The 21,129-nt window shown below is 50.5% G+C and overlaps 1 protein-coding gene across 1 annotated transcript in view; it reads right to left on the bottom strand.

The window, feature by feature from the left end:
- The window catches only part of b3glcta (beta 3-glucosyltransferase a), a 154,050-nt gene that overhangs the window by 5,580 nt on the left and 127,341 nt on the right, over positions 1–21,129 (bottom strand). Inside the window, exons 13-14 of the mRNA XM_078222853.1 lie at positions 19,484–19,603; positions 3,354–3,498 (exon numbers count right to left, since the gene is read on the bottom strand). Of these exons, the coding sequence (XP_078078979.1) occupies positions 3,354–3,498; positions 19,484–19,603 (265 nt within the window). The remainder of the gene's footprint in view (positions 1–3,353; positions 3,499–19,483; positions 19,604–21,129) is intronic.

The raw sequence follows: 21,129 nt of genomic DNA, 5'->3' as shown, positions 1-21,129 counted from the left end.
GCTAGCGCACTCTGTAGTGCACAGAGTGTGGGAGATTCATTTTGAAAATCCCGCTGAAAAAACCCTGCGTGACTTACTCCAGTTTTTACGCAAATTCGACACTTAGAATTTTTTTGGGTGAATTGCCCCCTGTAGTTTCTACAATATTGGTCTCTTTATTTAAGGAAGGATGTAAATGCATTAGAAGCAGTTCAGAGAAGGTTTACCAGATTAATACCTGGAATGGGTGGGTTGTCTTTTAAGGAGGGGTCGGACAGACTAGCCTTGTATCTGCTGGAGTTTTGAAGAGTAAAAGTTGACTTGATTTTAACATATGAGATCCTGAGGAGTCTTGACAGGGTGGATGTGAAGAAGATGTTTCCTCTTATGTCAGAGTCTAGAACTACGGGTCACTGTTTAAAAATAAAGGATCGCTGATTTAAGATGGGTGAACAGAATTTTTTTCTTTCAGAGGGTTGTGAGTCTTTGGAACTCCCTCCCTCAAAAGGCGGTGGAAACAAAGTCTTTGAATAGTTTGAAGGCCGAGGTAGATGGATTCTTGATAAACAAGTGGGTGAAAGATTATTTGGGGAAGGCGGGAATGTGGAGTTGAGGTTACAATCTGATCAGTCATAGAGGTTTACAGCATGGAAACAGGCCCTTCGGCCCAACTTGTCCATGAGTCATGGTCTTGTCATGATCTTATTAAATGGCCAGCAGGCCTGAGGGCTCCTGCCCCTAATTCCATATGTTTGCCTGTATTTTAAAGGAATGAAAGGCTGTGTTAAAGGTATAAAATGGGAAGAACTATTTAATGACAAGAGTGTGTGGGGAAAATGGGAGTATTCTGAGGTGATTATTTTTAACATTACAGAAACAGTTTATTCCAGAAATATGTTTGACAGCTCAAATAAAAAATCAAACCAACAATAAAGTGTCAATAGGGACGAGGAATAATGTAAACATTCTGAAATGTAGAGGAGCAAGATAGGGAGAATTCCAAAATCAATCAGAGAGAGAGACACTAAAACATTACCGCAGACAGGAAACATGAAAGGGATAATAGCAAAACATCCTTCAAGTCAATCAGGAGCAGAAGAAGAAATAAAAGGAAGTTGAACTTGTTGACCTGTGGCAGCGAGGAGGTGATATCTAGGAGAATAAATACAGTGGGTTTTGAAATAATTACTTTGACTTTGGACTGCTCAGAAGGTCAGACAGCTGAGCTGAGTCATATATATGGGTGTGAGAAGGCTGGAAATCATAGATAGATCACAGAATTACAGAGTGCGAAGAGGTTCTTCGGCCCATCGAGTCTGCACCGACATGCGAGAAACACCTGACCTCCCATCTAATCCCATTTTCCAGCACTTGGCCCACAGCCCTGAATTTTATGACGTGCAAGGTGCTTATCTGTGTACTTTTAAAGATTTTGAGGCAATCCGCCTCTACCACCCTGCCAGGCATCGCATTCCAGACCGTCACCACCCTCAGGGTAAAACCGTTTTTCCCCACATCCCCCTTAAGCTTCCTGCCCCTCACCTTGAACTTGTGTTCTCCTGCAATCTATGCATCGACTGATAAAGGCAAGGGCCCCATTTACCTTTTTCACCATCCTATTAACCTGCCCTTCCACCTTCAGAGATCTATGGACAAACGCACCAAGATGTCTTTGTTCTTCAGAACTTCCTTGTGTCATGCCATTCATTAAACACCTCCTTGTCAAATTACTCCTTCCAAAGTGTATCACCTCACGCTTTTCAGGATTAAATTCTATCTGCCACTTATCTGCCCATTTGACCATCTCATCTATATCTTTCTGTAGCCCAAGACACTCAGCCTCACTGTTAACAACCTGGCCAATCTTTGTGTCAGCTGCAAACTTACTAATCCTATTCCCCACATAATCATCGATGTCATTATTTAAATGATGAATAATAGGGGACGTACCACAGATCCCCGTGGTACACCACTGGACACTGGCTTCCAGTCACTAAAGCAGCCTTCTGTCATCACCCTCTGTCTCCCACAACGAAGCCAATTTTGAATCCACTTTATCAAATTCCCATGTGCATTAGCCCTCTTTAGGAGTCTCCCATGTTGGACCTTGTCAAAATCTTGCTGAAATCGATATAAACTACATCAACTGCACTATCCTCACCTGGACACCTGGCCACCTCCTCAGAAAATTCAATTTGTTAGACATGACCTCCCTCTGACAAAGCCGTACTGACTATCCCTGATCAAACCTTGCCTCTCCAAGTGGAGAAAGAATATCTCCTTCAGAGGTTTCTCCAATAGTTTCCCTACCACTGACAGGAGACTCACTGGTCTGTTGTTCACTAGATGGCTTAGGAAGCTGAACCTAAATGAGACTGACAATGTGTTCCACTGGAATTAGCTGAGGTGATTACAGATCCCTTCAACAATATCATTCAAAACTCACTGGAATTGAGGAACATCCGAATGGATTAGAAAGCAGCAAATGTGATCTCCATCCTGAAAAAAGAGGGACTGTACCTATATACTTCATGTCAATTGTGGGAAAAGGTTTGAAACATTGATGGCTAGCATAAGGAATTATCTAGATTACAGAGAGTCAGCATGGGATCAGAATAGCCAGTCGTCTGTTTTATAAACTTATTCTCTAAGAGAAAACTTAAAATTCTTTTCACAGGAATTAGGAGTTTCGATCCAGCAAGGTTTTTCAGTTGGCCACATGGTGGAAGTTTATTTATTAGTTTCGCAAGTAAGGCTTACATTAACACTGCAATGGAGTTACTGTGAAAATCCCCTAGTCGCCACACTCTGGCACCTGTTCGGGTACACTGAGGGAGAATTTATCATAGCCAATGCACCTAACATGCACATCTTTTGGATTGTGGGAGGAAACCAGAGTACCTGGAGGAAACCCACGCAGACACGGGGAGAATGTGCAGACTCCGCACAGACAGTGACCCAAGCCGGGAATTGAACCCGGGTACCTGGCGCTGAGGCAGCAGTGCTAACCACCGTGCCGCCCATGAAAGGAGAGAAATCGGGCACGAACCCGAATTTTTAGCCCCTCGCTCATATTTCCCGCCCCCTATGCTACTCGACCAGTGCAGTGGGACAGGAAAATCCCACCAATAGCCTGTCAGCATCTGAGAATGAAGGGTGAATGTTTTGAATAGAATTCACTTGTCATCTGCAATATCAACTCCTTGGTTTATTTTTTCAGATGCTGACAGGCATTTGCAGTTCCCCCATCCCCCCATCTTTATATATATGTAAAGAACCTCCCCTCAACCTGCAGGTAATTAAATACTTTGTTGCTTCCAGGTTGCAAGCGATTTTTTTGCATTGACAGGAGACCATTTGAAAGGGAGGATTACCTGGTGGAAGAGAGGACTGTGTGTTACCGGGATACCAAGACTGTTGAAGCACATGCCCAGAACCATGTCGTCAGGTGCATCGTTACTGTAACAACCGCATCCACTTGCAAGTAACTGCGTTACTGCTTCGCGGCTAAAGACAATTCTACACAAAAACAACAAGAGAAATGAGCTGAAACTGTGAACAGGAAAATGAGATATCAGGTTAATTTTAAACACCAGTGTTGGTTTAACTTATTGGTATCATTCAGCAGACTCTTGTGTTCCATGTCTGAAGTCTGTTTGTGAAGTTAGGGGTCGCTGGTTGCCACTTATTTGAAAATCAATGTTGGTGATTATGTCAGTGAAAAACGATTACATATAATGGCTGCAATTCTCCCCAAACATTTCTGGTGTTGCCCCTGGTGGGAAAAGATGTGCGATTTGTGTCAGATGGATCAGTGTGATCCAGATCACAATCCAACCACACTTAGGGCGGAATTTTACGAGATTTCTTTCTAAGGGCCCTATTTTACCATTGCGGAAACGGGCGCGAAAACGTGGTAAAGTCAGGTGTGAGGCCATTAACGCGATCCGCGTCCGCGCAGATAGCCACTTTACCGAAACCCGGGAATGGCCGCGATCCGCTTCGCGCCCGAAACGGGCGCAACGGAGATTTAAATGTATTTGCATGCATTTAAATTGAATTAATGAACTGCCCGCCCAACTTTATCAGCATTTCTCCCTTTACCGCCGCGTTCGCCGATCCGGAATCGCGCCAAAATGAACATGCTGAGTAAAAGTCTGAATCGGGCGCTCCAGCTGCTGAAGAGCGAGTTCAGAGCTCCCAACGGCTTTCTGACTCAGATCGGTGGTGGGAGAGGAGGAGGGAGGCGGGTCAGATAATTCTCTGGTGGGGGGGGGGGGGGGGGGGGGGGGGGGGGGGTAGGGAGGAGGGCCGATCGTTGTCTAGTGGTGGGGGGGGGGGGGGGCGGGTGGGGGGGGGGGCTGATCGTTGTCTGGTGGTGGGGGAAGGAGGCGGCGGGTCAGATGTTCCTTTTGGGGGGCGAGTGAGGCCAGATCATTCTCTGGGGGTGGGGGAGAGTGAGGCCAGATCATTCTCTGGGGGTGGGGGAGAGTGAGGCCAGATCATTCTCTGGGGGGGTGGGTAAGGAAGCGGGTAAGATGTATCTCTGGTGGGGAGCGGGGGGAGGCCTGATCACTCACTGGTTGGGGGGGGGGCGGGGGGGCAGATGATTCTCTGGTGGGGGTGGGGGGCAGGGGGGTCCACTGCCACTCTGCGGGCAATCGGTGGGAGGGAAGGGGGCAGGGGGTCGCGATCGGTCTGGGTAGCAGGGGGGGGGTGGGTGAATAAGGGGGACAGTGATGTCTGTGGGGCCATCGCTCCTACTTTTCGCTCCCGGGCCTCTTTCTCTGCTTTTTGTGGCCCAGGAGCGATCTGACATGGATGCGCTTTTTCAAATTTTTTCCAACTACGCACGTGCAGTTCAGAGCTCCAATCGTTTCGGGCGCGCTAAGCTCACCCACAGCGCAAATGGGACCCGCGATTTTTTTTTCAGGTTATGCATATGGGGGTGCCTGAAAGCAGATTTCTAAGTAGGATCTGAAGTACGCCCAGATTTAGCACTTAGAATGAAAATGGTAAAGTCAGGCCCTAAGTGTCCAGCGAATGAGAAAACAGTTTTCCCTCCCAATCTTATGCACTCAGTCATTGAAAGTATGGGCTAGACCATTCCTAGCCACTAGAGGCAGTGGGAAATTTGCCAGACAACCAGCAGCTAAGATCGGAGCCACCAACTGCGCATTTGCAGGAAAAACGGGAAAAAAACAGCTCTGCTGACAGATCCCCTCCCCCAGGCCAGATACAGCCTCCCCCTCCCCACCAAGGACATCGGGGACCCACCCCAACATTACTGACCCCCTTCCCACCTTACACCCCACCCTCCCCACCCCCCCCCGGGTCCGGGATCCCCTTGCACATGGCCCCCCTCATCACCCCCCTCAATTGCTAAGTGATATGACCCCGTCTCTCCCCTGCCCCCGATCATCACAGAGGCACATCCCCCCCACCTCCCCCCCACCCCATCAGCACACCTGCAAGAGCTGACTTGGCTTCCCCTCTATGGTAACAAGGCAAACTGCTTTAAAGTCGCTGGACCTGGGCACCTGACTCGCCCAAACTGCCTGCAGCTGATCTGCCCTAACAAGGGAGAGCTCCATAAAAACCCCAAGGATCGACAGACAGGCAGGCAGTGCAGGGAAAAATGCCCTCCAGGAAGACAGCAGCCAGATTTTCCGATGCTGATCTTGCCAGGATGCTGGAGGCAGTGGAGGCAAGGTGGGACACCCTCTTCCCCCCAACAGGACGCCGTACCAGAGGAAGGGATGGAAACGCAGCCTGGGAGGTGGTGGCAGCATGTGTTCAAGGTGAGGGGCAGGAGGTCTAAGGGGGATGTGGCAGCACTGGCCAGGAGAACCAGAAAGCAGTGCCACAAGAAACTGAATGACCTGATCGGGCAGCAAGGGTGAGTGTTTTACCTCATCTAGCTGTGGTGAACCACTGTAGTTGTCTGTTTATGTGATAGTTTATGTGATATTCCTGGACACGCCCCTGCTGCCTCAATCCGGGGCTCCACCCTTCTCGGGGTATAAAGGTGGCTGCTCTCCGCCCCTTTTGCCTCAGTTCGGATTAGCTATCGGTTTGGGACTGCTCCAGTTCTTTGTTAATAAAAGCCTGTTATTTCGCAACAACGAGTCTTTGCGTAATCAATGGAGCATCAATTTTATTAACAAAAATTTTGGGATGGAGCAACTCCTGAAACCTGATAAATTGGACTTGGATCCCCAGGCTGTTGGCGCCTCAAACTCTTTTGATCACTGACTGCGCTGCTTCGAGACCTTCATCGCCTCCTTCTCCGCCGTCGTCGTAACCGACATCGACAAACTACACGTGCTCCGCGCCCGCGTCAGCGCTCACGTCTTCGCGATGATCCGAGATGCGGAAACTTACCAGGAGGCAATCGATCTCCTAAAGAGCCAGTACAACCGGCAGCCGAATGAGGTCTATGCCAGACATCTGCTGGCCACTCGCAGACAGCAGCCGGGGGAATCGACTGAACAATTCCTGCACGAACTGCGTGCACTCGGCAGAACCTGCAACTGCAAGGCCGTTTCAGCCGCCCAGAACGCCGACGACCTGATCAGAGATGCCTTTGTCGCGGGCATCAGGTCGACCAATATCCGGCAGCACCTGCTGGAACAAGGTGGGCTGGACCTGAAGAAAACTGTGGAGCTTGCCGGTTCACTGGAGGTGGCTTTCTGGAACCTCAAAGCCTACACCCCCGACCACGAGGGCGCACCGTGGACACCGCGACCGCAGCCATCTCTGTACCCGGGAGGGCTGCAAAGCTACGCCACGCCCCATCCCGACACCGAACTGACCACTGCGGCAGTCTCCGGAGGCCCAAGGTGCTACTTCTGCGGCCTGGAGAAGCACCCACAACAACGCTGCCCGGCGAAAGACGCGATCTGCTCTGGCTGCGGTAAGAAGGGCCATTACCTGAAGGTTTGCAGGGCAAAATCGGCCCCCAGGCCCAGCAGCGCCACGTGCGATCCGCGGGAGGCACTGTCTTCGACGCCATCGGCCGTGTGCAATCCGCGGGAGCCGCCATTTTGGACGTCATCAGCCGCGTGCAACCCACAGAGGCCGCCATCAGCCACGTGCGACCCACGGGAGCCGCCATCTTGGATGACGTCAGCCGCGGCAGTCACGGGGGCCGCCATTTTGGGAACCGTCCACCACATCGCCTAATCCGATGGTGGCCTCGGTCGCGTTGGACCAGTCCAGGCCTCACCAACTCGCCTGGTCTATGATGGACATCAAGGTAAACGGCCACACTACTAACTGCTTATTTGACAGCGGGAGTACGGAGAGTTTTATCCACCCTAACACGGTGAGGCGCTACGCACTGCCAGTACTGCCAATGCAGCAATCAATCATGGCTTCGACGTCCCAGTCGGTGAATGTCCTCGGCTACTGTGTAGCAACTCTGACTGTATGGGGCACGGTGTACGACAAGTGCAGGCTCCTCGTGCTGCCACAACTCTGCGCCGCCGTACTACTGGGGCTAGATTTCATGTGTCACCTTGGGAGCGTCACTATGGTGTATAATGGGCCTTTTCCCCCAATCTCCGTCCAAAATCCACAGCTATTAGACCAGCCACCGCGCACCACCTCAACCCTTAAAGTCACCCCGTCCTCGCTCTTTGAGCACTTCACCCCCGACTGCAAGCCCATTGCCATCAAAAGCAGACGGTACAGCGCTGGAGATAGAGCGTTTATTAAGTCCGAGGTGCGACGCCTCCTGTGGGTGGGGATCATTGAGGCCAGTATCAGTCCCTGGAGAGCCCAAGTGGTGGTTGTTAAGACTGGGGAGGAACATCGCATGGTTATCGACTACAGTCAGACCATTAACCGATACACGCAGCTGGACGCGTATCCCCTTCCCCGCATCTCTGACATGGTCAATCAGATTGCGCAATATCGGGTGATCTCCACCATTGATTTGAAGTCTGCATACCACCAGCTCCCTATCCGCCCGGAAGACCGCCAATACACTGCCTTCGAGGCGGATGGCCGTCTCTATCACTTCCTTCGGGTCCCCTTCGGCGATACCAACGGGGTCTCGGTTTTCCAGCGTGAGATGGACCAAATGGTGGACCAGAACGGGCTGCGGGCCACCTTCCCGTACCTGGATAACGTCACCATCTGCAGGACCACGACGCCAACCTCCAAAAATTCCTCCACACTGCGGCACTCCTCAACCTGACCTATAAGGAGAAGTGCGTATTCCGCACGTGCCGCCTCGCCATCCTTGGTTGTGTTGTGGAGAACGGGGTCATCGGCCCCGATCCCGACCGCATGTGTCCCCTCTTGGAACTTCCCCTCCCCACCACCCTCAAAGCACTGAGGAGATGCCTTGGCTTCTTCTCATACTACGCCAAGTGGGTCCCCAATTATGCAGACAAAGCCCGTCCGCTCATCAAATCCACATCTTTTCCCCTAGCGGCGGAGGCTCGGCTGGCCTTTGACCGCATCAAAGCGGATATCGCAAAGGCCACGATGCACACTGTAGACGAATCCACCGCATTCCAGGTGGAGAGCGATGCGTCTGACTTTGCCCTAGCCGCCACTCTTAACCAGGCGGGCAGACCCGTGGCCTTCTTCTCGCGCACCCTCCAGGGCCCTGAAATTCAACACTCCTGTCGAAAAAGAGGCACAAGCCATCGTGGAGGCTGTGCGGCACTGGCGCCACTACTTAGCTGCCAAACGGTTCACCCTGCTCACGGACCAATGGTCCGTTGCCTTTATGTTCAGTAACCCGCAGCGAGGCAAAATCAAGAACGATAAGCTTTTGAGGTGGAGGATCGAGCTCTCCACCTACAATTACGACATTTTGTACCGGCCTGGGAAGCTCAATGAGCCCCCAGACGCCCTGTCCCGGGGGACCTGTGCCAGCGCGAACCTAGACTGGTTACAGACTCTCCACGACGACCTCTGCCACCCGGGGGTGACCAGGTTCTTCCAATTCATCAAGGCCCGGAACCTGCCCTATTCCATCGAGGAAGTCAGGTCTGTAACCAGTCTGCCAAGTCTGCGCGAAGTGCAAGCCGCACTTCTATCGCCCAGACAAAGCGCACCTTATCAAAGCCACCCGCCCTTTCGAACGCCTAAGCGTTGATTTCAAAGGCCCCCTCCCCTCCTCTGACCGCAACATATACTTCCTCAACGTCATCGATGAGTATTCGCGGTTCCCCTTCGCTATTCCCTGCCCGGATATGACCTCGGCCACGGTCGTCAGGGCCCTGCACAGCCTCTTCACCCTGTTTGGTTTCCCCAGCTATATCCATAGCGACCGGGGTTCCTCTTTTATGAGTGACGAGCTGCGCCTGCACCTACTCTCCAAAGGCATAGCCTCGAGTAGGACCACCAGCTACAACCCCAGGGGGAACGGACAGGTGGAGAGGGAGAATGCGACAGTCTGGAAGGCCGTTTTATTAGCTCTCCGGTCTAAGGGTCTTCCAGTCTCCCGCTGGCAAGAGGTCCTCCCTGATGCGCTACACTCAATTAGGTCACTACTCTGTACGGCTACCAACGCCACCCCTCATGAACGAATGTTTGTTTTCCCCAGGAAGTCCTCCTCAGGGACCTCACTACCGTCGTGGCTGAAGTCCCCAGGCCCTGTCCTGCTCCGGAAGCACGTGCGGACCCATAAATCGGACCCCCGGGTCGAAATGGTCCGACTCCTCCACGCCAACCCCCAATACGCCTATGTGGCATATCACGACAGGCGGGAGGACACAGTCTCCATTCGCGACCTGGCACCCGCAGGTAATACGTCCCACGGCCCCTCACCCCCAGCTCCCAACGTTGCCCATGATGCACCAGAGTCGCAGCACGCTCATTTAGCCCCCGTGTACGGCACGCCTGAGCCCAGGAGCAGCCTCCACACACCCAGCAGTCTGAAGGTGCTACGGACGGCTTCACCGGTTATGGATTGGCGCCTGACTCATCGCCGCGGCCTCCTGAGCCGGCACCACGGCTGACATTGCGGCGGTCGCAGCGGCAGATCAAGCCCCCGGAGAGACTGAACTTGTAACTCTGTGACTGTCGTTCCACCACCTCGCCCCCGCGGAACTTTTTTAAACAGGGGGTGAATGTGGTGAACCACTGTAGTATTGTCTGTCTATGTGATATGCCTGGACACACCCCCGCTGCCTCAATCCGGGGCTCCACCCTTCTCGGGGTATAAAGGTGACCGCTCTCCGCCCCTTTTGCCTCAGTTCGGATTAGCTATCGGTTCGGGTGTGCTCCAGTTCTTTGTTAATAAAAGCCTGTTATTTTGCAACAACGGGTCTTTGCATAATCAATGGAGCATCACTAGCATCTTCCCTCTAAATGACCCCCAGATCCCCCCACCCCCAGCACCCTGCAAGCTTCCCGCCTCTGACCCCCAAACACCTCCCTTCCCCCCTCCCAAGAGTATTACAACCCTTGTCCTCTGAGGGCCACCCCTGAAACCCTGCAGGACTCGGACCATCAGGTGTTTCATGGCTCCTTCTCTCCCCACAGAAGAAGAATGCCCATAATGGCTGGGAGATGGCGAAGAAGGGGGGTGGTGAGCCTGAGATCTGAGTCCTCACCCCCTTTGAGGAGCGGACACTGGAGCTTGAGGGAGAGGAGGGGATGAGGACGATAAGTGACAGCAAGGTCGGGCTGGAGCATAGAAGTGAGCACCTGCCAATCCTCCACTTTATGGAGAAATGTCAAGTGAGTTGCCTGCAGCCCAGATTCCTCTCCCCGCCCCCGCACTTATCCTTGTGTCCCCGCGTGCCTGAGCCATCTGGCATCGCGGCCCCCACTGCTGCTCCCAGCATTCCTGCCCCTGACAGCTCAGAAGACTCCTCGGAGGAAGCCGGTGAAGGGACTTCTGAGGGTGGCACCAGTTTGGCATCAGCTTCCACCTCACAACTCACCATCCCAGAGACTCTCAGGTTGGTGGATCAAGTTAGTGGCGAGACATCTGGGTCACTCTCTGGTGAGCACAGCACATCTGCTGATGTACATCGGGTGGGGGAGGGGACGTCCGAGGCCTCTGGCATGCGGGGGGCTGCCGAAGGCGAGGACTCAGCAAGCCCCAGGCTACATACTGGGCCTCTGTGATCACTTCACCCTCAGCTGATGGAGATGCAGCAACAGAGCCAGGAAATGCAGGAGGGGCTGACGACCACACTGGACCAACTACGAGGCTGTTGGGAGGAGTCCCAAAGCATTCAGGTGCACAAGCTATTGCCTGTCTTGCGTGGTTCCCAGACCAACACTGCCAAGTGGCATCCACGGTGGAAAGCCTGGGGCAGGGGATCCTCACCATGAGTGGCAGGGTCCAAGCGATGGCCAAGTCACGGCAGGCCACAGTGGAGTCCCAGAGGGGCTGAGTCACAGCAGGCCACAGCTGAGAGCCTCAACAGGCTGATTGACATTCTGCGACCCTTGGCTGAGAGGCTCGAGAGCTTGCAGGAGACCCAGTGGGACAGCGGTGAGACACAGCGGGCTATGGCAGCAGCCCTTGAGAACGTGGTCCAGTCACAGAGGGCCACGGCTAAGGGGCTGCAGAACATGGCCCAGTCTCAGAGGGCACTTTCTGCTGCCGTTGATAGGTGACTCCCGACTCAGGTGGCCATCGCTGAGGGTTCGCCCACCATGACTAGAACGCAGGTGGTCCTCCAGGACTGGCAAGGCCAGGTGACGCCGGAGCTTCTGGAGCTCACTGTAGAAGCACCGCCATCCCATGGAGTGACCCAGGGGCCCACAGAACCCCGAGGGAGGAGGAAGGGCTTGAGCCCATGCCGGGGCCTTCCAGCCAGGAGACTGTGGCTGTGGCTACACCTTCTGACTCCCTCCTTCCAGACACCGGGGCATCTCAGGGACAGCGGGATGAAGAGGGTGTCATGGAAATGTCCCTGACAGCTGAAAGCTGGCCAGGGTCCTCAAGGTCCAGGGCCTCCAGAGGACGCCTGCCAAGTGCATCACAGGGTACGGGGCACGGTAGGCAGCTGGCCCCCTCCACCTCCGATGTACATCCTGGGGAGACACCGAGATGTTGTGGTAGGCCACATAAAGTTAAAAGGTTGTAGTGGCACTAAGATGACACAGGTGAAGGACAACACTGGGTAGATAGAATATTTAGGCACTTTAAAGTCTCACTTTCACATGTCTTTATATTATCACTCATTTTGAAGACACTTTTATTAGCAACAATAAATGTTATTTCACCCCACACTGTGACTGACATATCTCTGATTAGCCTCTAACAGGAATATACTTACCCCAACGGTTGCCAGAGGGACCCTGCGCGTTACTGTCAATGGGGAGGCCCCTCAGCACACCGCTACTGTGAAAATCAAGGCGCTCAAATCATTTACTGGCTACAGGTGGCATTGGCAGCAACTTACAACATCTGCCATGCCAGCCCCAGAACCCAGGAGAGATTCCCACCCCCACCCGCCCCGGGGCCCTGCATGGGCATTTAGTGCTCCCTTACCCATTACCGAGACAGGTGCCAGTGTGCATGCGGAGCTCAGGTAGGGTTCAAAGTAGTTTGTATCAGGGCATCATTACAGTGGTGCTTAGCGAGTTGTCATCACCCTCCTGTCTGCCACAGAAACTCACTAACACAGCGTACGCAGCCCACCACTCTGGTGTTTCAATGTTGCAGGAGATTGTAGGACTGCGGGACGGGGAGGGGTTGGAACCCACATCCGGCAACATGAGCATGTTGATCACAGACTCCCCTCGCCACCCTCATGTCTGATCCTTGTTGCCGCCAGTCCTCCATCGCCTGGGTGGTGTTGCTCATCATCCTCCTCCTCCTGCTGGGCGGCCTCCTCCCCAACGACCCCCGGCTGGTCGGCCTCCACGTCCTCGTCCTCCAAAAGGTCTCCTCGCTGCTGCGCCAGGTTGTGTAGGGCACAGCACACCACCACAATGCGGGACGATATCAGGAGGCCATATTGAAGGACCCCGTCAGAGCGGCCCAGGCACCTGAACCTATGCACTGCTCCACTATTGAACAGGTGGCAACGTGGGCCTCATTATATCGTGTCTCCACCTCAGTCTCAGGCCTCCGCACAGGGCATCATCAGCCAGTCCAAAGCAGGTACTCGATGTCCCCCACGAGCCATCCCTGCACCCTGGGCTCCTCCTCAAAGACCTCCAGGGCATCTGAGCTCCTCAGGTGAAGCTGTCATGCATGTTGCTGGGGTGTCTGGCACAGACGTGCATGATGTTCAGCTGATGGTCACACACCAATTGCACATTTATTGAATGGATGCCCTTTCTGTTCATGAATCTTCCTAGATTCTGACCGGGGCCTTGAGGGTGATGTGGGTGCAGTCTATAGCCCCCTGCACATTTGGCATCCCCGCAATGGATGCGAATCCTGCAGCCCGGGCTTCCTGCTGGTCCTGGTCCAGGTTAAATTTAATATACTGGCCAGTCCGGGCATACAGGGTATCCGTGACCTCCTTCACAGACTTGTGGACGGATGGTTGAGAATGCCACAAAGGTCTCCACTGATGGTCTGGAAGGACCTGGTGACATAAAAGTTTAAGATGGCCGTCACTTTCACACCCATTGGGAATGGGTGCTCCCCCATGCCCCGAGGTGCCAGGTCCTGAAACAAATGGCACACTTGTCACATTGTCTCCTTTTGGAGCCGGAGCCATCGGCAGCACGCGATGTCCGACAGTTGCTCGAAGGACACTTGCGTGCGGAACTGCCGGGTTCTCCACTCCCTCCTTCTCCCGCCTCCTCCCTCGTGGTGAATGGCGGCCACGTCCTGCCTCCAGTGGCCATCTCCCTCTACTCCTGCAAGTGGTAAGGCCTGGGCCTCTCTGTTCACAACTCATCCTCCTGCTCCTCCTCCTCAGCTCCAGCAGCAACCAAAAGAACAGCAAGATCAATGGGTTGCATTGCAAAAACCATCTCGTCAATCTGAAAGTGTGGGGGGGCGGGGGGGGGGGGGGGGTGGAATGTGGGGAAGGGGAGACACAGATGGAGAGGTTAAAGAACTCAGCTTGCCCCCAGCCCAGCGACACACGCTCCCCATACCCTCCCCAGCAGCACACACTACCCATCGCTGTTACCAGCAGGCCCCGCCACAAGTGAGTGACACCCCGCTGCAGAAATCATCACGGACGGGACAGAAAACTTGGCGGACCAATTTAAAAGGTCCATTGAACTCGGGCAGGAATTCCCGGTCTTGGGGTGCACTCGGCCAGAAAATCCCACCCGCATAGCTGCTAATCTGATTGGGCATGAACCAGGTTACGTCAATGGCCTCCTTATCAAGGAGGTCACGGATGCCCTGTGTGCCCAGGCTGGCCAGTATAATAAATGTGACCTGGACCAGAAGCAGCAGGAAGTTCAGGCTGCAGGATTCGCGGCCATTGTGGGGATGCCAAATGTGCAGGGGGCTATAGACTGCACCCATGTTGCCCTCAAGGGTCCGATCAGGAATCTAGGAGGATTCATGAACAGAAAGCGCTTCCATTCAATAAATGTGCAATTGCTGTGTGACCATCAAAATGGGTTACCCCTGTCGCAAGATGCATTATGGTCCCTCTCGTGAGATTCTCCGGCTATAACGTGACTTGTGTCTGCGTGCACAGGGCTGGTAAATCACCCCCAAATCTCTCTTGATTTTAGTAGCTAAACTGAGTACCGTTCAGGTTTGTTTGCTGTCTTATCCTTTCAGTCAAGCAGCTGAAATGAGATGCAGCATGGCTTTGATGGTGAGGGAATTAAATGGAAGGCACAAATGTTGTGTTAGTCTGAACAGTACTCAGTAGCTTCACTGATCACACAGAAGATCTTCTTTTAGTTGATCAGTTGCCTTGTTATTTAGCCATTGCTAATAATCGCTAAAAGCAATATCAGAGCACAAGAAAACACAAAGCAAAGAAGGCCATTTGGATTATCAAACCTATCCATTGCATGGAGCAATGGTCGAGTAGTGATCCGAGTAGTGAGCCTAGGCGAATAATCCAGAGATCGTGGGGTCAATGTAATGGCAAACTGGGAATTTGAGTTCAGTTTAAAATAAATTAAAAGAGGTTACTAATAAAAGTGAATCAGTCAGAACGTTGTGAAAAACCCAATTGTTTCGCTGGAGTCTCAGGGAAGTCAAGTTGTCTTCGTTGAAGGTCAGTTATCCTATTTGTGAATCTCGTCTGACATTTGACTCTTAAACCGACCAATGTTCCCAATACTAATTTCTATTCATTTACGTTTTATTAACTCTTAACATATAATTAAATGTTAAGGGAAGAGTAAATAATTGAACACTTAGCTTTCGACTTTTGTTTCTTCCGCCCATGCTCCCAATTTCCACCCTCACCAAATTCTGGTTTTCCTGAGTCCTTGCTCCGTTGTCAGCCTACCCCACTCAAAATAGAACAATTGTGTCTGTGCTATTGGCTATCAATATGCCTGCAGTAGCTCAGTAAGTGGCATTATTTAAAGCAGGAATTGTTTTATGTTATTGCTGTTACAGCATTAAGAAACACTTCCTTGATTATGAAATACACTGAAGAGGAGCAGTTGTGGGTCTCATCCTCAAACTGAGTTTCCATTGTTATCATTGTCTATCTTGTCTTCTCTTATTAATAATAAACACAAAGCACTGTGAGCACACTAACAAGGATCAAGTGGGATATCTGCCCGTGACGTATGAGCAAGGTCTGAGGACTCTGGGTCTGTATTCAATGGGAGTTTAGAAGGATGAGGGGGGCGGATCTCATTGAAACTTACAGAATAATGAAAGGCCCGGATAGAGTGGACATGGGAAGATGTTTCCATTAGTAGGAGAGATGAGGACCCGAGGGCACAGCCTCAGAATAAAGGGATGACCCTTTAGAACAGAGACGAGGAGAAATTTCTTCAGCCAGAGAGTGGTGAATCTATGGAATTCAGAAGGCTGTGGAGGCCAGGTCATTGAGTGCATTTAAGACAGAGATAGATAGGTTCTTGATTGGTAAGGGGATCAAGGGTTATGGGGAAAAAGCGGGAGAATGGGGTTGAAAAACTTAACAGCCATGATTAAATAGCAGAGCAGACTCAATGGGCCTAATTCTGCTCCTATATCTTATTGTCTCATTGGGGTGGTAGTGCTGCCCTCTGGAGCTGCTGAACTATTGATTAACCAGGAGTCCCAACGTCAGTGGGTGAGAGTAAGAAAGATCAAGGTTAATGGGTCCCCAGAGCAGGTATGTCTGGGATCTTGTGCCAGGATGGTTTGGGTAGGTTAGGTAGAGGAGTGGGGCAGGAGGGGATGGGTTTAAGGAAGGGAGTGGATAGGCAGGAAGGGGAGGTTCAATCTAAGGTGGGGCCTTTACCGCAATAGGCAAAGGGCAGCCCCCAAGAATGACTCCCACTCCTTTCCACCCCTTAAACACTTAAAGTTTAAAAATCGGGCTTCCCGCTCCTGTCCTGCTGCCCACACCAAACATATTATGGCACGGGCAGCATATTAATCAGCGTCAACGGGCTCGAAAGCAAGTCTAACTGAACCCAATCATTCATTTGCATACGATTGGTCCGGCTGATTTCAAGGGAGAGCTCGGAGGGTAGGTGGGAAGGAGGTAGGATGGAGGCTAACCCTATTTTACGTGCCTACCTCAATGGCAAACATGTAAAATTCAGCCCACACCTGGAGTCCTTGCACAGTTCTGGTCTCCTTATTTTAAAAAGGAAGTAAACGTGTTAGAAGCAGTTCAGAAAAGGTTCACTTGACTTGTTGGGATGACGGGGTTATCTTATGAGGAAAGGGTGGGCAGGTGGGACCTGTACCCCTCAGAGTTCAGAAGAATGAGGGGTGATCTTGCTGAAACATATAAAATCCGTAGGGGGCTTGATTGGGTAAATGCTGAAAGAATGTTTTTCCTTGTGGGAGCGGCTTGTTCAAGGGCAATTAGGGATGGACAACAAACGCTGGTCATTCTAGTGACATCCACACCCCATGAACAAATTCAGAAAGCCACATTTTTAAAGTGGGTATCCATTTTCACTCAGCAAGCAGCTGGTAACTCTGCTTCAAGGTGCAAAGTACTCAGGGAAGGTAGACTGACGTAGGAGGGTAGACTGACGTAGGAGGGTAGACTGACGTAGGAGGGTAGACTGATGTAGGTGGGCAGCTGCCCAGAAACTTTGTGCAGAAATATATTTTCTGTGCCTTAACATTGACTGCACGTGGAAGTCCTTTTAGCTACTGAATGCCTCTGGGTGATCTGGGGGGTGGCTTAGTTACCAATATGTGCACTTATTAACGTCCTTTAGCTATGTGTAGCCAGCTTTTTAAATTATTTCACAGGATGTGTTTGTCACTGGCAAGGGCAGTTGTCCATCCCCAATTGCCCTTGAACTGAGTTTCTTGCTGGGTCATTCCAGAGGTCAGTTGGAGTCAACTACATTGCTATGGGTCTGGAGTCACATGTAGGCCAGACCCATAGCCAGTCCCGCCAAAACCACATGGATTTTTACAACAATCAATGGTAGTTTTGTGATCACCATTACTGAGACTAGCTTTTCAATTCCCAATGTGATTAATTGAATTTAAATTCCTTGAGCTGCCATGGTGGGATTTGAACTTGTGCCTCCGGAGCAGCTACAGCCACAGAACTGAGCTCCAGCTCAATCAGACTGGTCTCACCCGTGGGAAAATTGACATAATCATCTGCCATGGCAAACAAACCACCTTTTTTATGAATTATGGTCACCCAACTCTGAGATCCTGCAAATGCCTCTGGCAAGATTTACCGGGACTTGATGGTTTGAGTTATAAGGAGAGGCTGGATAGACTGAGACTTTTTTCCCTGGAGCGTAGGAGGCTTTGGGGTGATCTTATACAGGTCTATAAAAAAATGAGGGGCATAGACAAGGTAGATAGTCAACATCTTTTCCCAAAGGTAGGGGAGTCTAAAACTAGGGGGCATAGGTTTAAGGTGAGAGGAGAGAGATACAAAAGGGTCCAGAGGGGCAATTTTTTCACTCAGAGGGTGGTGAGTGTCTGGAATGAGCTGCCAGAAGCACTAGTAGAGGTGGGTACAATTTTGTCTTTTAAAAAGCATTTAGACAGTTACATGGGTAAGATGGGTACAGAGGGATATGGGCCAAATGCGGGCAATTGGGACTGGCTTAGTGGTAAAAACTGAGCAGCATGGACAAGTTGGGCCGAAGGGCCTGTTTCCATGCTGTAAACCTCTATGACTCTAAGGGCTGTGGAGGAACCCAGAGGCCAGGGAGTTGAGGGCAGTGGTAATTTTGACAGTTGCTAGTAAAGTACAGCCACTGGGTCCACCTGACAGCAGGTTTTGTTCCAGTAGGCCGCAAATGTCTGTCATCATCTGATGCAAGAAACCTATGCCTCCAGAGACATGGGTATGGGGTTTTGGAACTTATTGGCCTATTGCCCTGTCATGTTTTGAACCCCCTCAACCACCAGTGTTATTGTCTTGCTTTCACAGGTGAATTCCAACTGACCGACAGTTACATTGCAAAAGCTACGTCAATACCACTGCAACTGACCGATGAACATACTGAAATTGACAACTCACCTTTCCCAAGGCTGCACAGAGCCTAATCTACTGCAGTTATCAGTGGGTTGGAACAGGCTTCTCAACACGCTGTCAATTTCCCCAGCTCTGATCTCCCACCGGCTCCCAAAATTGTGCGCTCATGCACGCTAAAATTCTGGGTTGGCTGTGTGGAATTTTCACTGCTCCGTGAAAGACGGACAATGGAGAAGCTGATATCTGCTGATCCTTACGCGTCAGTTCAAATGAAAATTGACTGTAATTGAAGTCATTTTGCAGTTACTTGCTTGAAAGCCTGCAGAAGTGTCACGTTGTTGCCCAGTGGGAAGCATGTGAAGGAATGAGTGCAGATATCAGTAACAAGGTCTCTTGCACAATCCATGTTCAGCTTTAGGCTCAGAGTAAACTTTATTTTAAAAGTTAGAAAATAACACAGCTCACTGAAAGCTTGAAGGCTGAAATTAAGTTGATGCAATTATTTTTTTCCACAGTGAACAAACTCATGGATCTCTGCAGTTTTTGACACAGTGGATTTCCACCGGCCAGCTCAATGGGATTTTCTTCTTTGGTTTCACTCCTATTAATCTGATTTTAGGCACAGCAGTAGTGTCTCTTCCGAAGCTAACATTGTAACTACAGAGGTCCCCAAAGATCTATCTCCTCCTTGTCAATGATGTTTGTTGCCACTTCATCAACTGGCATCAGATACAATGTTGGACTGTTTTTTCTTTGTTCATTCGTGGGACATGGGCATTGCTAACTGGCCAGCATTTATTGTCCATCCCTAGTTGCCCTTGGAAGGCAGTTGAGAGTCAACCACATTGCTGTGGCTCTGGAGTCACAAATAGGCCAGACCAGGTAAGGATGGCAGATTTCCTTCCTTAAAGAACTTTAGTGAACCAGATGGATTCTTCCAACAGTCGACAATGGTTTTATGGTTATCAGTAGATTCTTCATATACTCTTGTTTAAATAACTTACCCTCCGCCTCCTGTAATGTAACTGTATCCACCAGTGCCCAGTCCATATCCGTAACGCTCTCCAAGGAAAACTGGTTCTTTTGGATTGTAGCAGCTCAATAATCTCTGGAGTCGTGGGACACTGCATCAGAAATACCATTAACCATTGTAAATGCATAATATACCATTATAATAGAGTATGATAGACAGTATAAGCATATAACATCATAGTATTTTCAAAGTCACAGTATATATTCAAAAATTCTACATTATTATTTATATTATCTTGGTTATCAAATCATCCTGAGCCATAAAGACTGCGGAGGAAAGATTCTTCTGTGCACTATATTTAGGAAAATGTAAATATGTTTGTTATAAATATGCAGGCCTGGATTTGGTGGTAGTATTAACAGCAAAACTCTCAGCCGTTGCTGCCTCTGTGCAGTTACACAGAAATCCAGAGGTTGCTGTCAGTCATACCACATTTCTCCAGGGGAAATGATTGCACTCAATTAAACAAATCACTGAACCAATGAAAATTTCCATTTGTACAGTCTTAATCTCGCCATAACAACCGTGTGAAAAGTTATACTTCGTTGACTGAGGTCTTTTTAACAGTGCGTTAAGTTCATAATTACCACTAAGCAGCCTCACTCATTCTGAAGCGTAATTTTATATTCATATAATGGAGTCAGTCCTCTACAAGGCCAGTACAGCATATTCAGGTATTGCATCTTTTCTAATGAAACAAGGCTAATGAGGTTAATAGAACATAGAACAGTACAGCACAGAACAGGCCCTTCAGCCCACGATGTTGTGCCGAGCTTTATCTGAAACCAAGATCAAGCTATCCCACTCCCTATCATCCTGGTGTGCTCCATGTGCCTATCCAATAACCGCTTAAATGTTCCTAAAGTGTCTGACTCCACTATCACTGCAGGCAGTCCATTCCACACCCCAACCACTCTCTGCGTAAAGAACCTACCTCTGATATCCTTCCTGTATCTCCCACCACGAACCCTATAGTTATGCCCTCTTGTAATAGCTCCATCCACCCGAGGAAATAGTCTTTGAACGTTCACTCTATCTATCCCCTTCATCATTTTATAAACCTCTATTAAGTCTCCCCTCAGCCTCCTCCGCTCCAGAGAGAACAGCCCTACCTCCCTCAACCTTTCCTCATAAGACCTACCCTCCAAACCAGGCAGCATCCTGGTAAATCTCCTCTGCACTCTTTCCAGCGCTTCCACATCCTTCTTATAGTGAGGTGACCAGAACTGCACACAATATTCCAAATGTGGTCTCACCAAGGTCCTGTACAGTTGCAGCATAACCCCACGGCTCTTAAATCTTCAAATTTAATCTTCAAATTTGGTACCTTTATTTTGTATGTGCCTCCTGGGCACCAGTGCTTTAATTACTGAGCAGAGGAATAACTAAACCTTGATATCCTAATAGCAAATTGTTTTGATTTGATTTATTATTGTCACATGTGTTAACATGATGTGGAGATGCCGGCGTTGGACTGGGGTAAGCACAGTAAGAAGTCTCACAACACCAGGTTAAAATTCAACAGGTTTATTTGGTAGCACAAGCTTTCGCAGTGACTCACCTGAAGAAGGAGCAACACTCTGAAAGCTTGTGCTACCAAATGTACTTGCATTAACA

This window comes from Mustelus asterias, chromosome 10 (assembly GCF_964213995.1).
Source record: "Mustelus asterias chromosome 10, sMusAst1.hap1.1, whole genome shotgun sequence".
NCBI classification, from domain to species: domain Eukaryota; kingdom Metazoa; phylum Chordata; class Chondrichthyes; order Carcharhiniformes; family Triakidae; genus Mustelus; species Mustelus asterias.
This window is presented reverse-complemented; position numbering and strand designations above follow the sequence as displayed.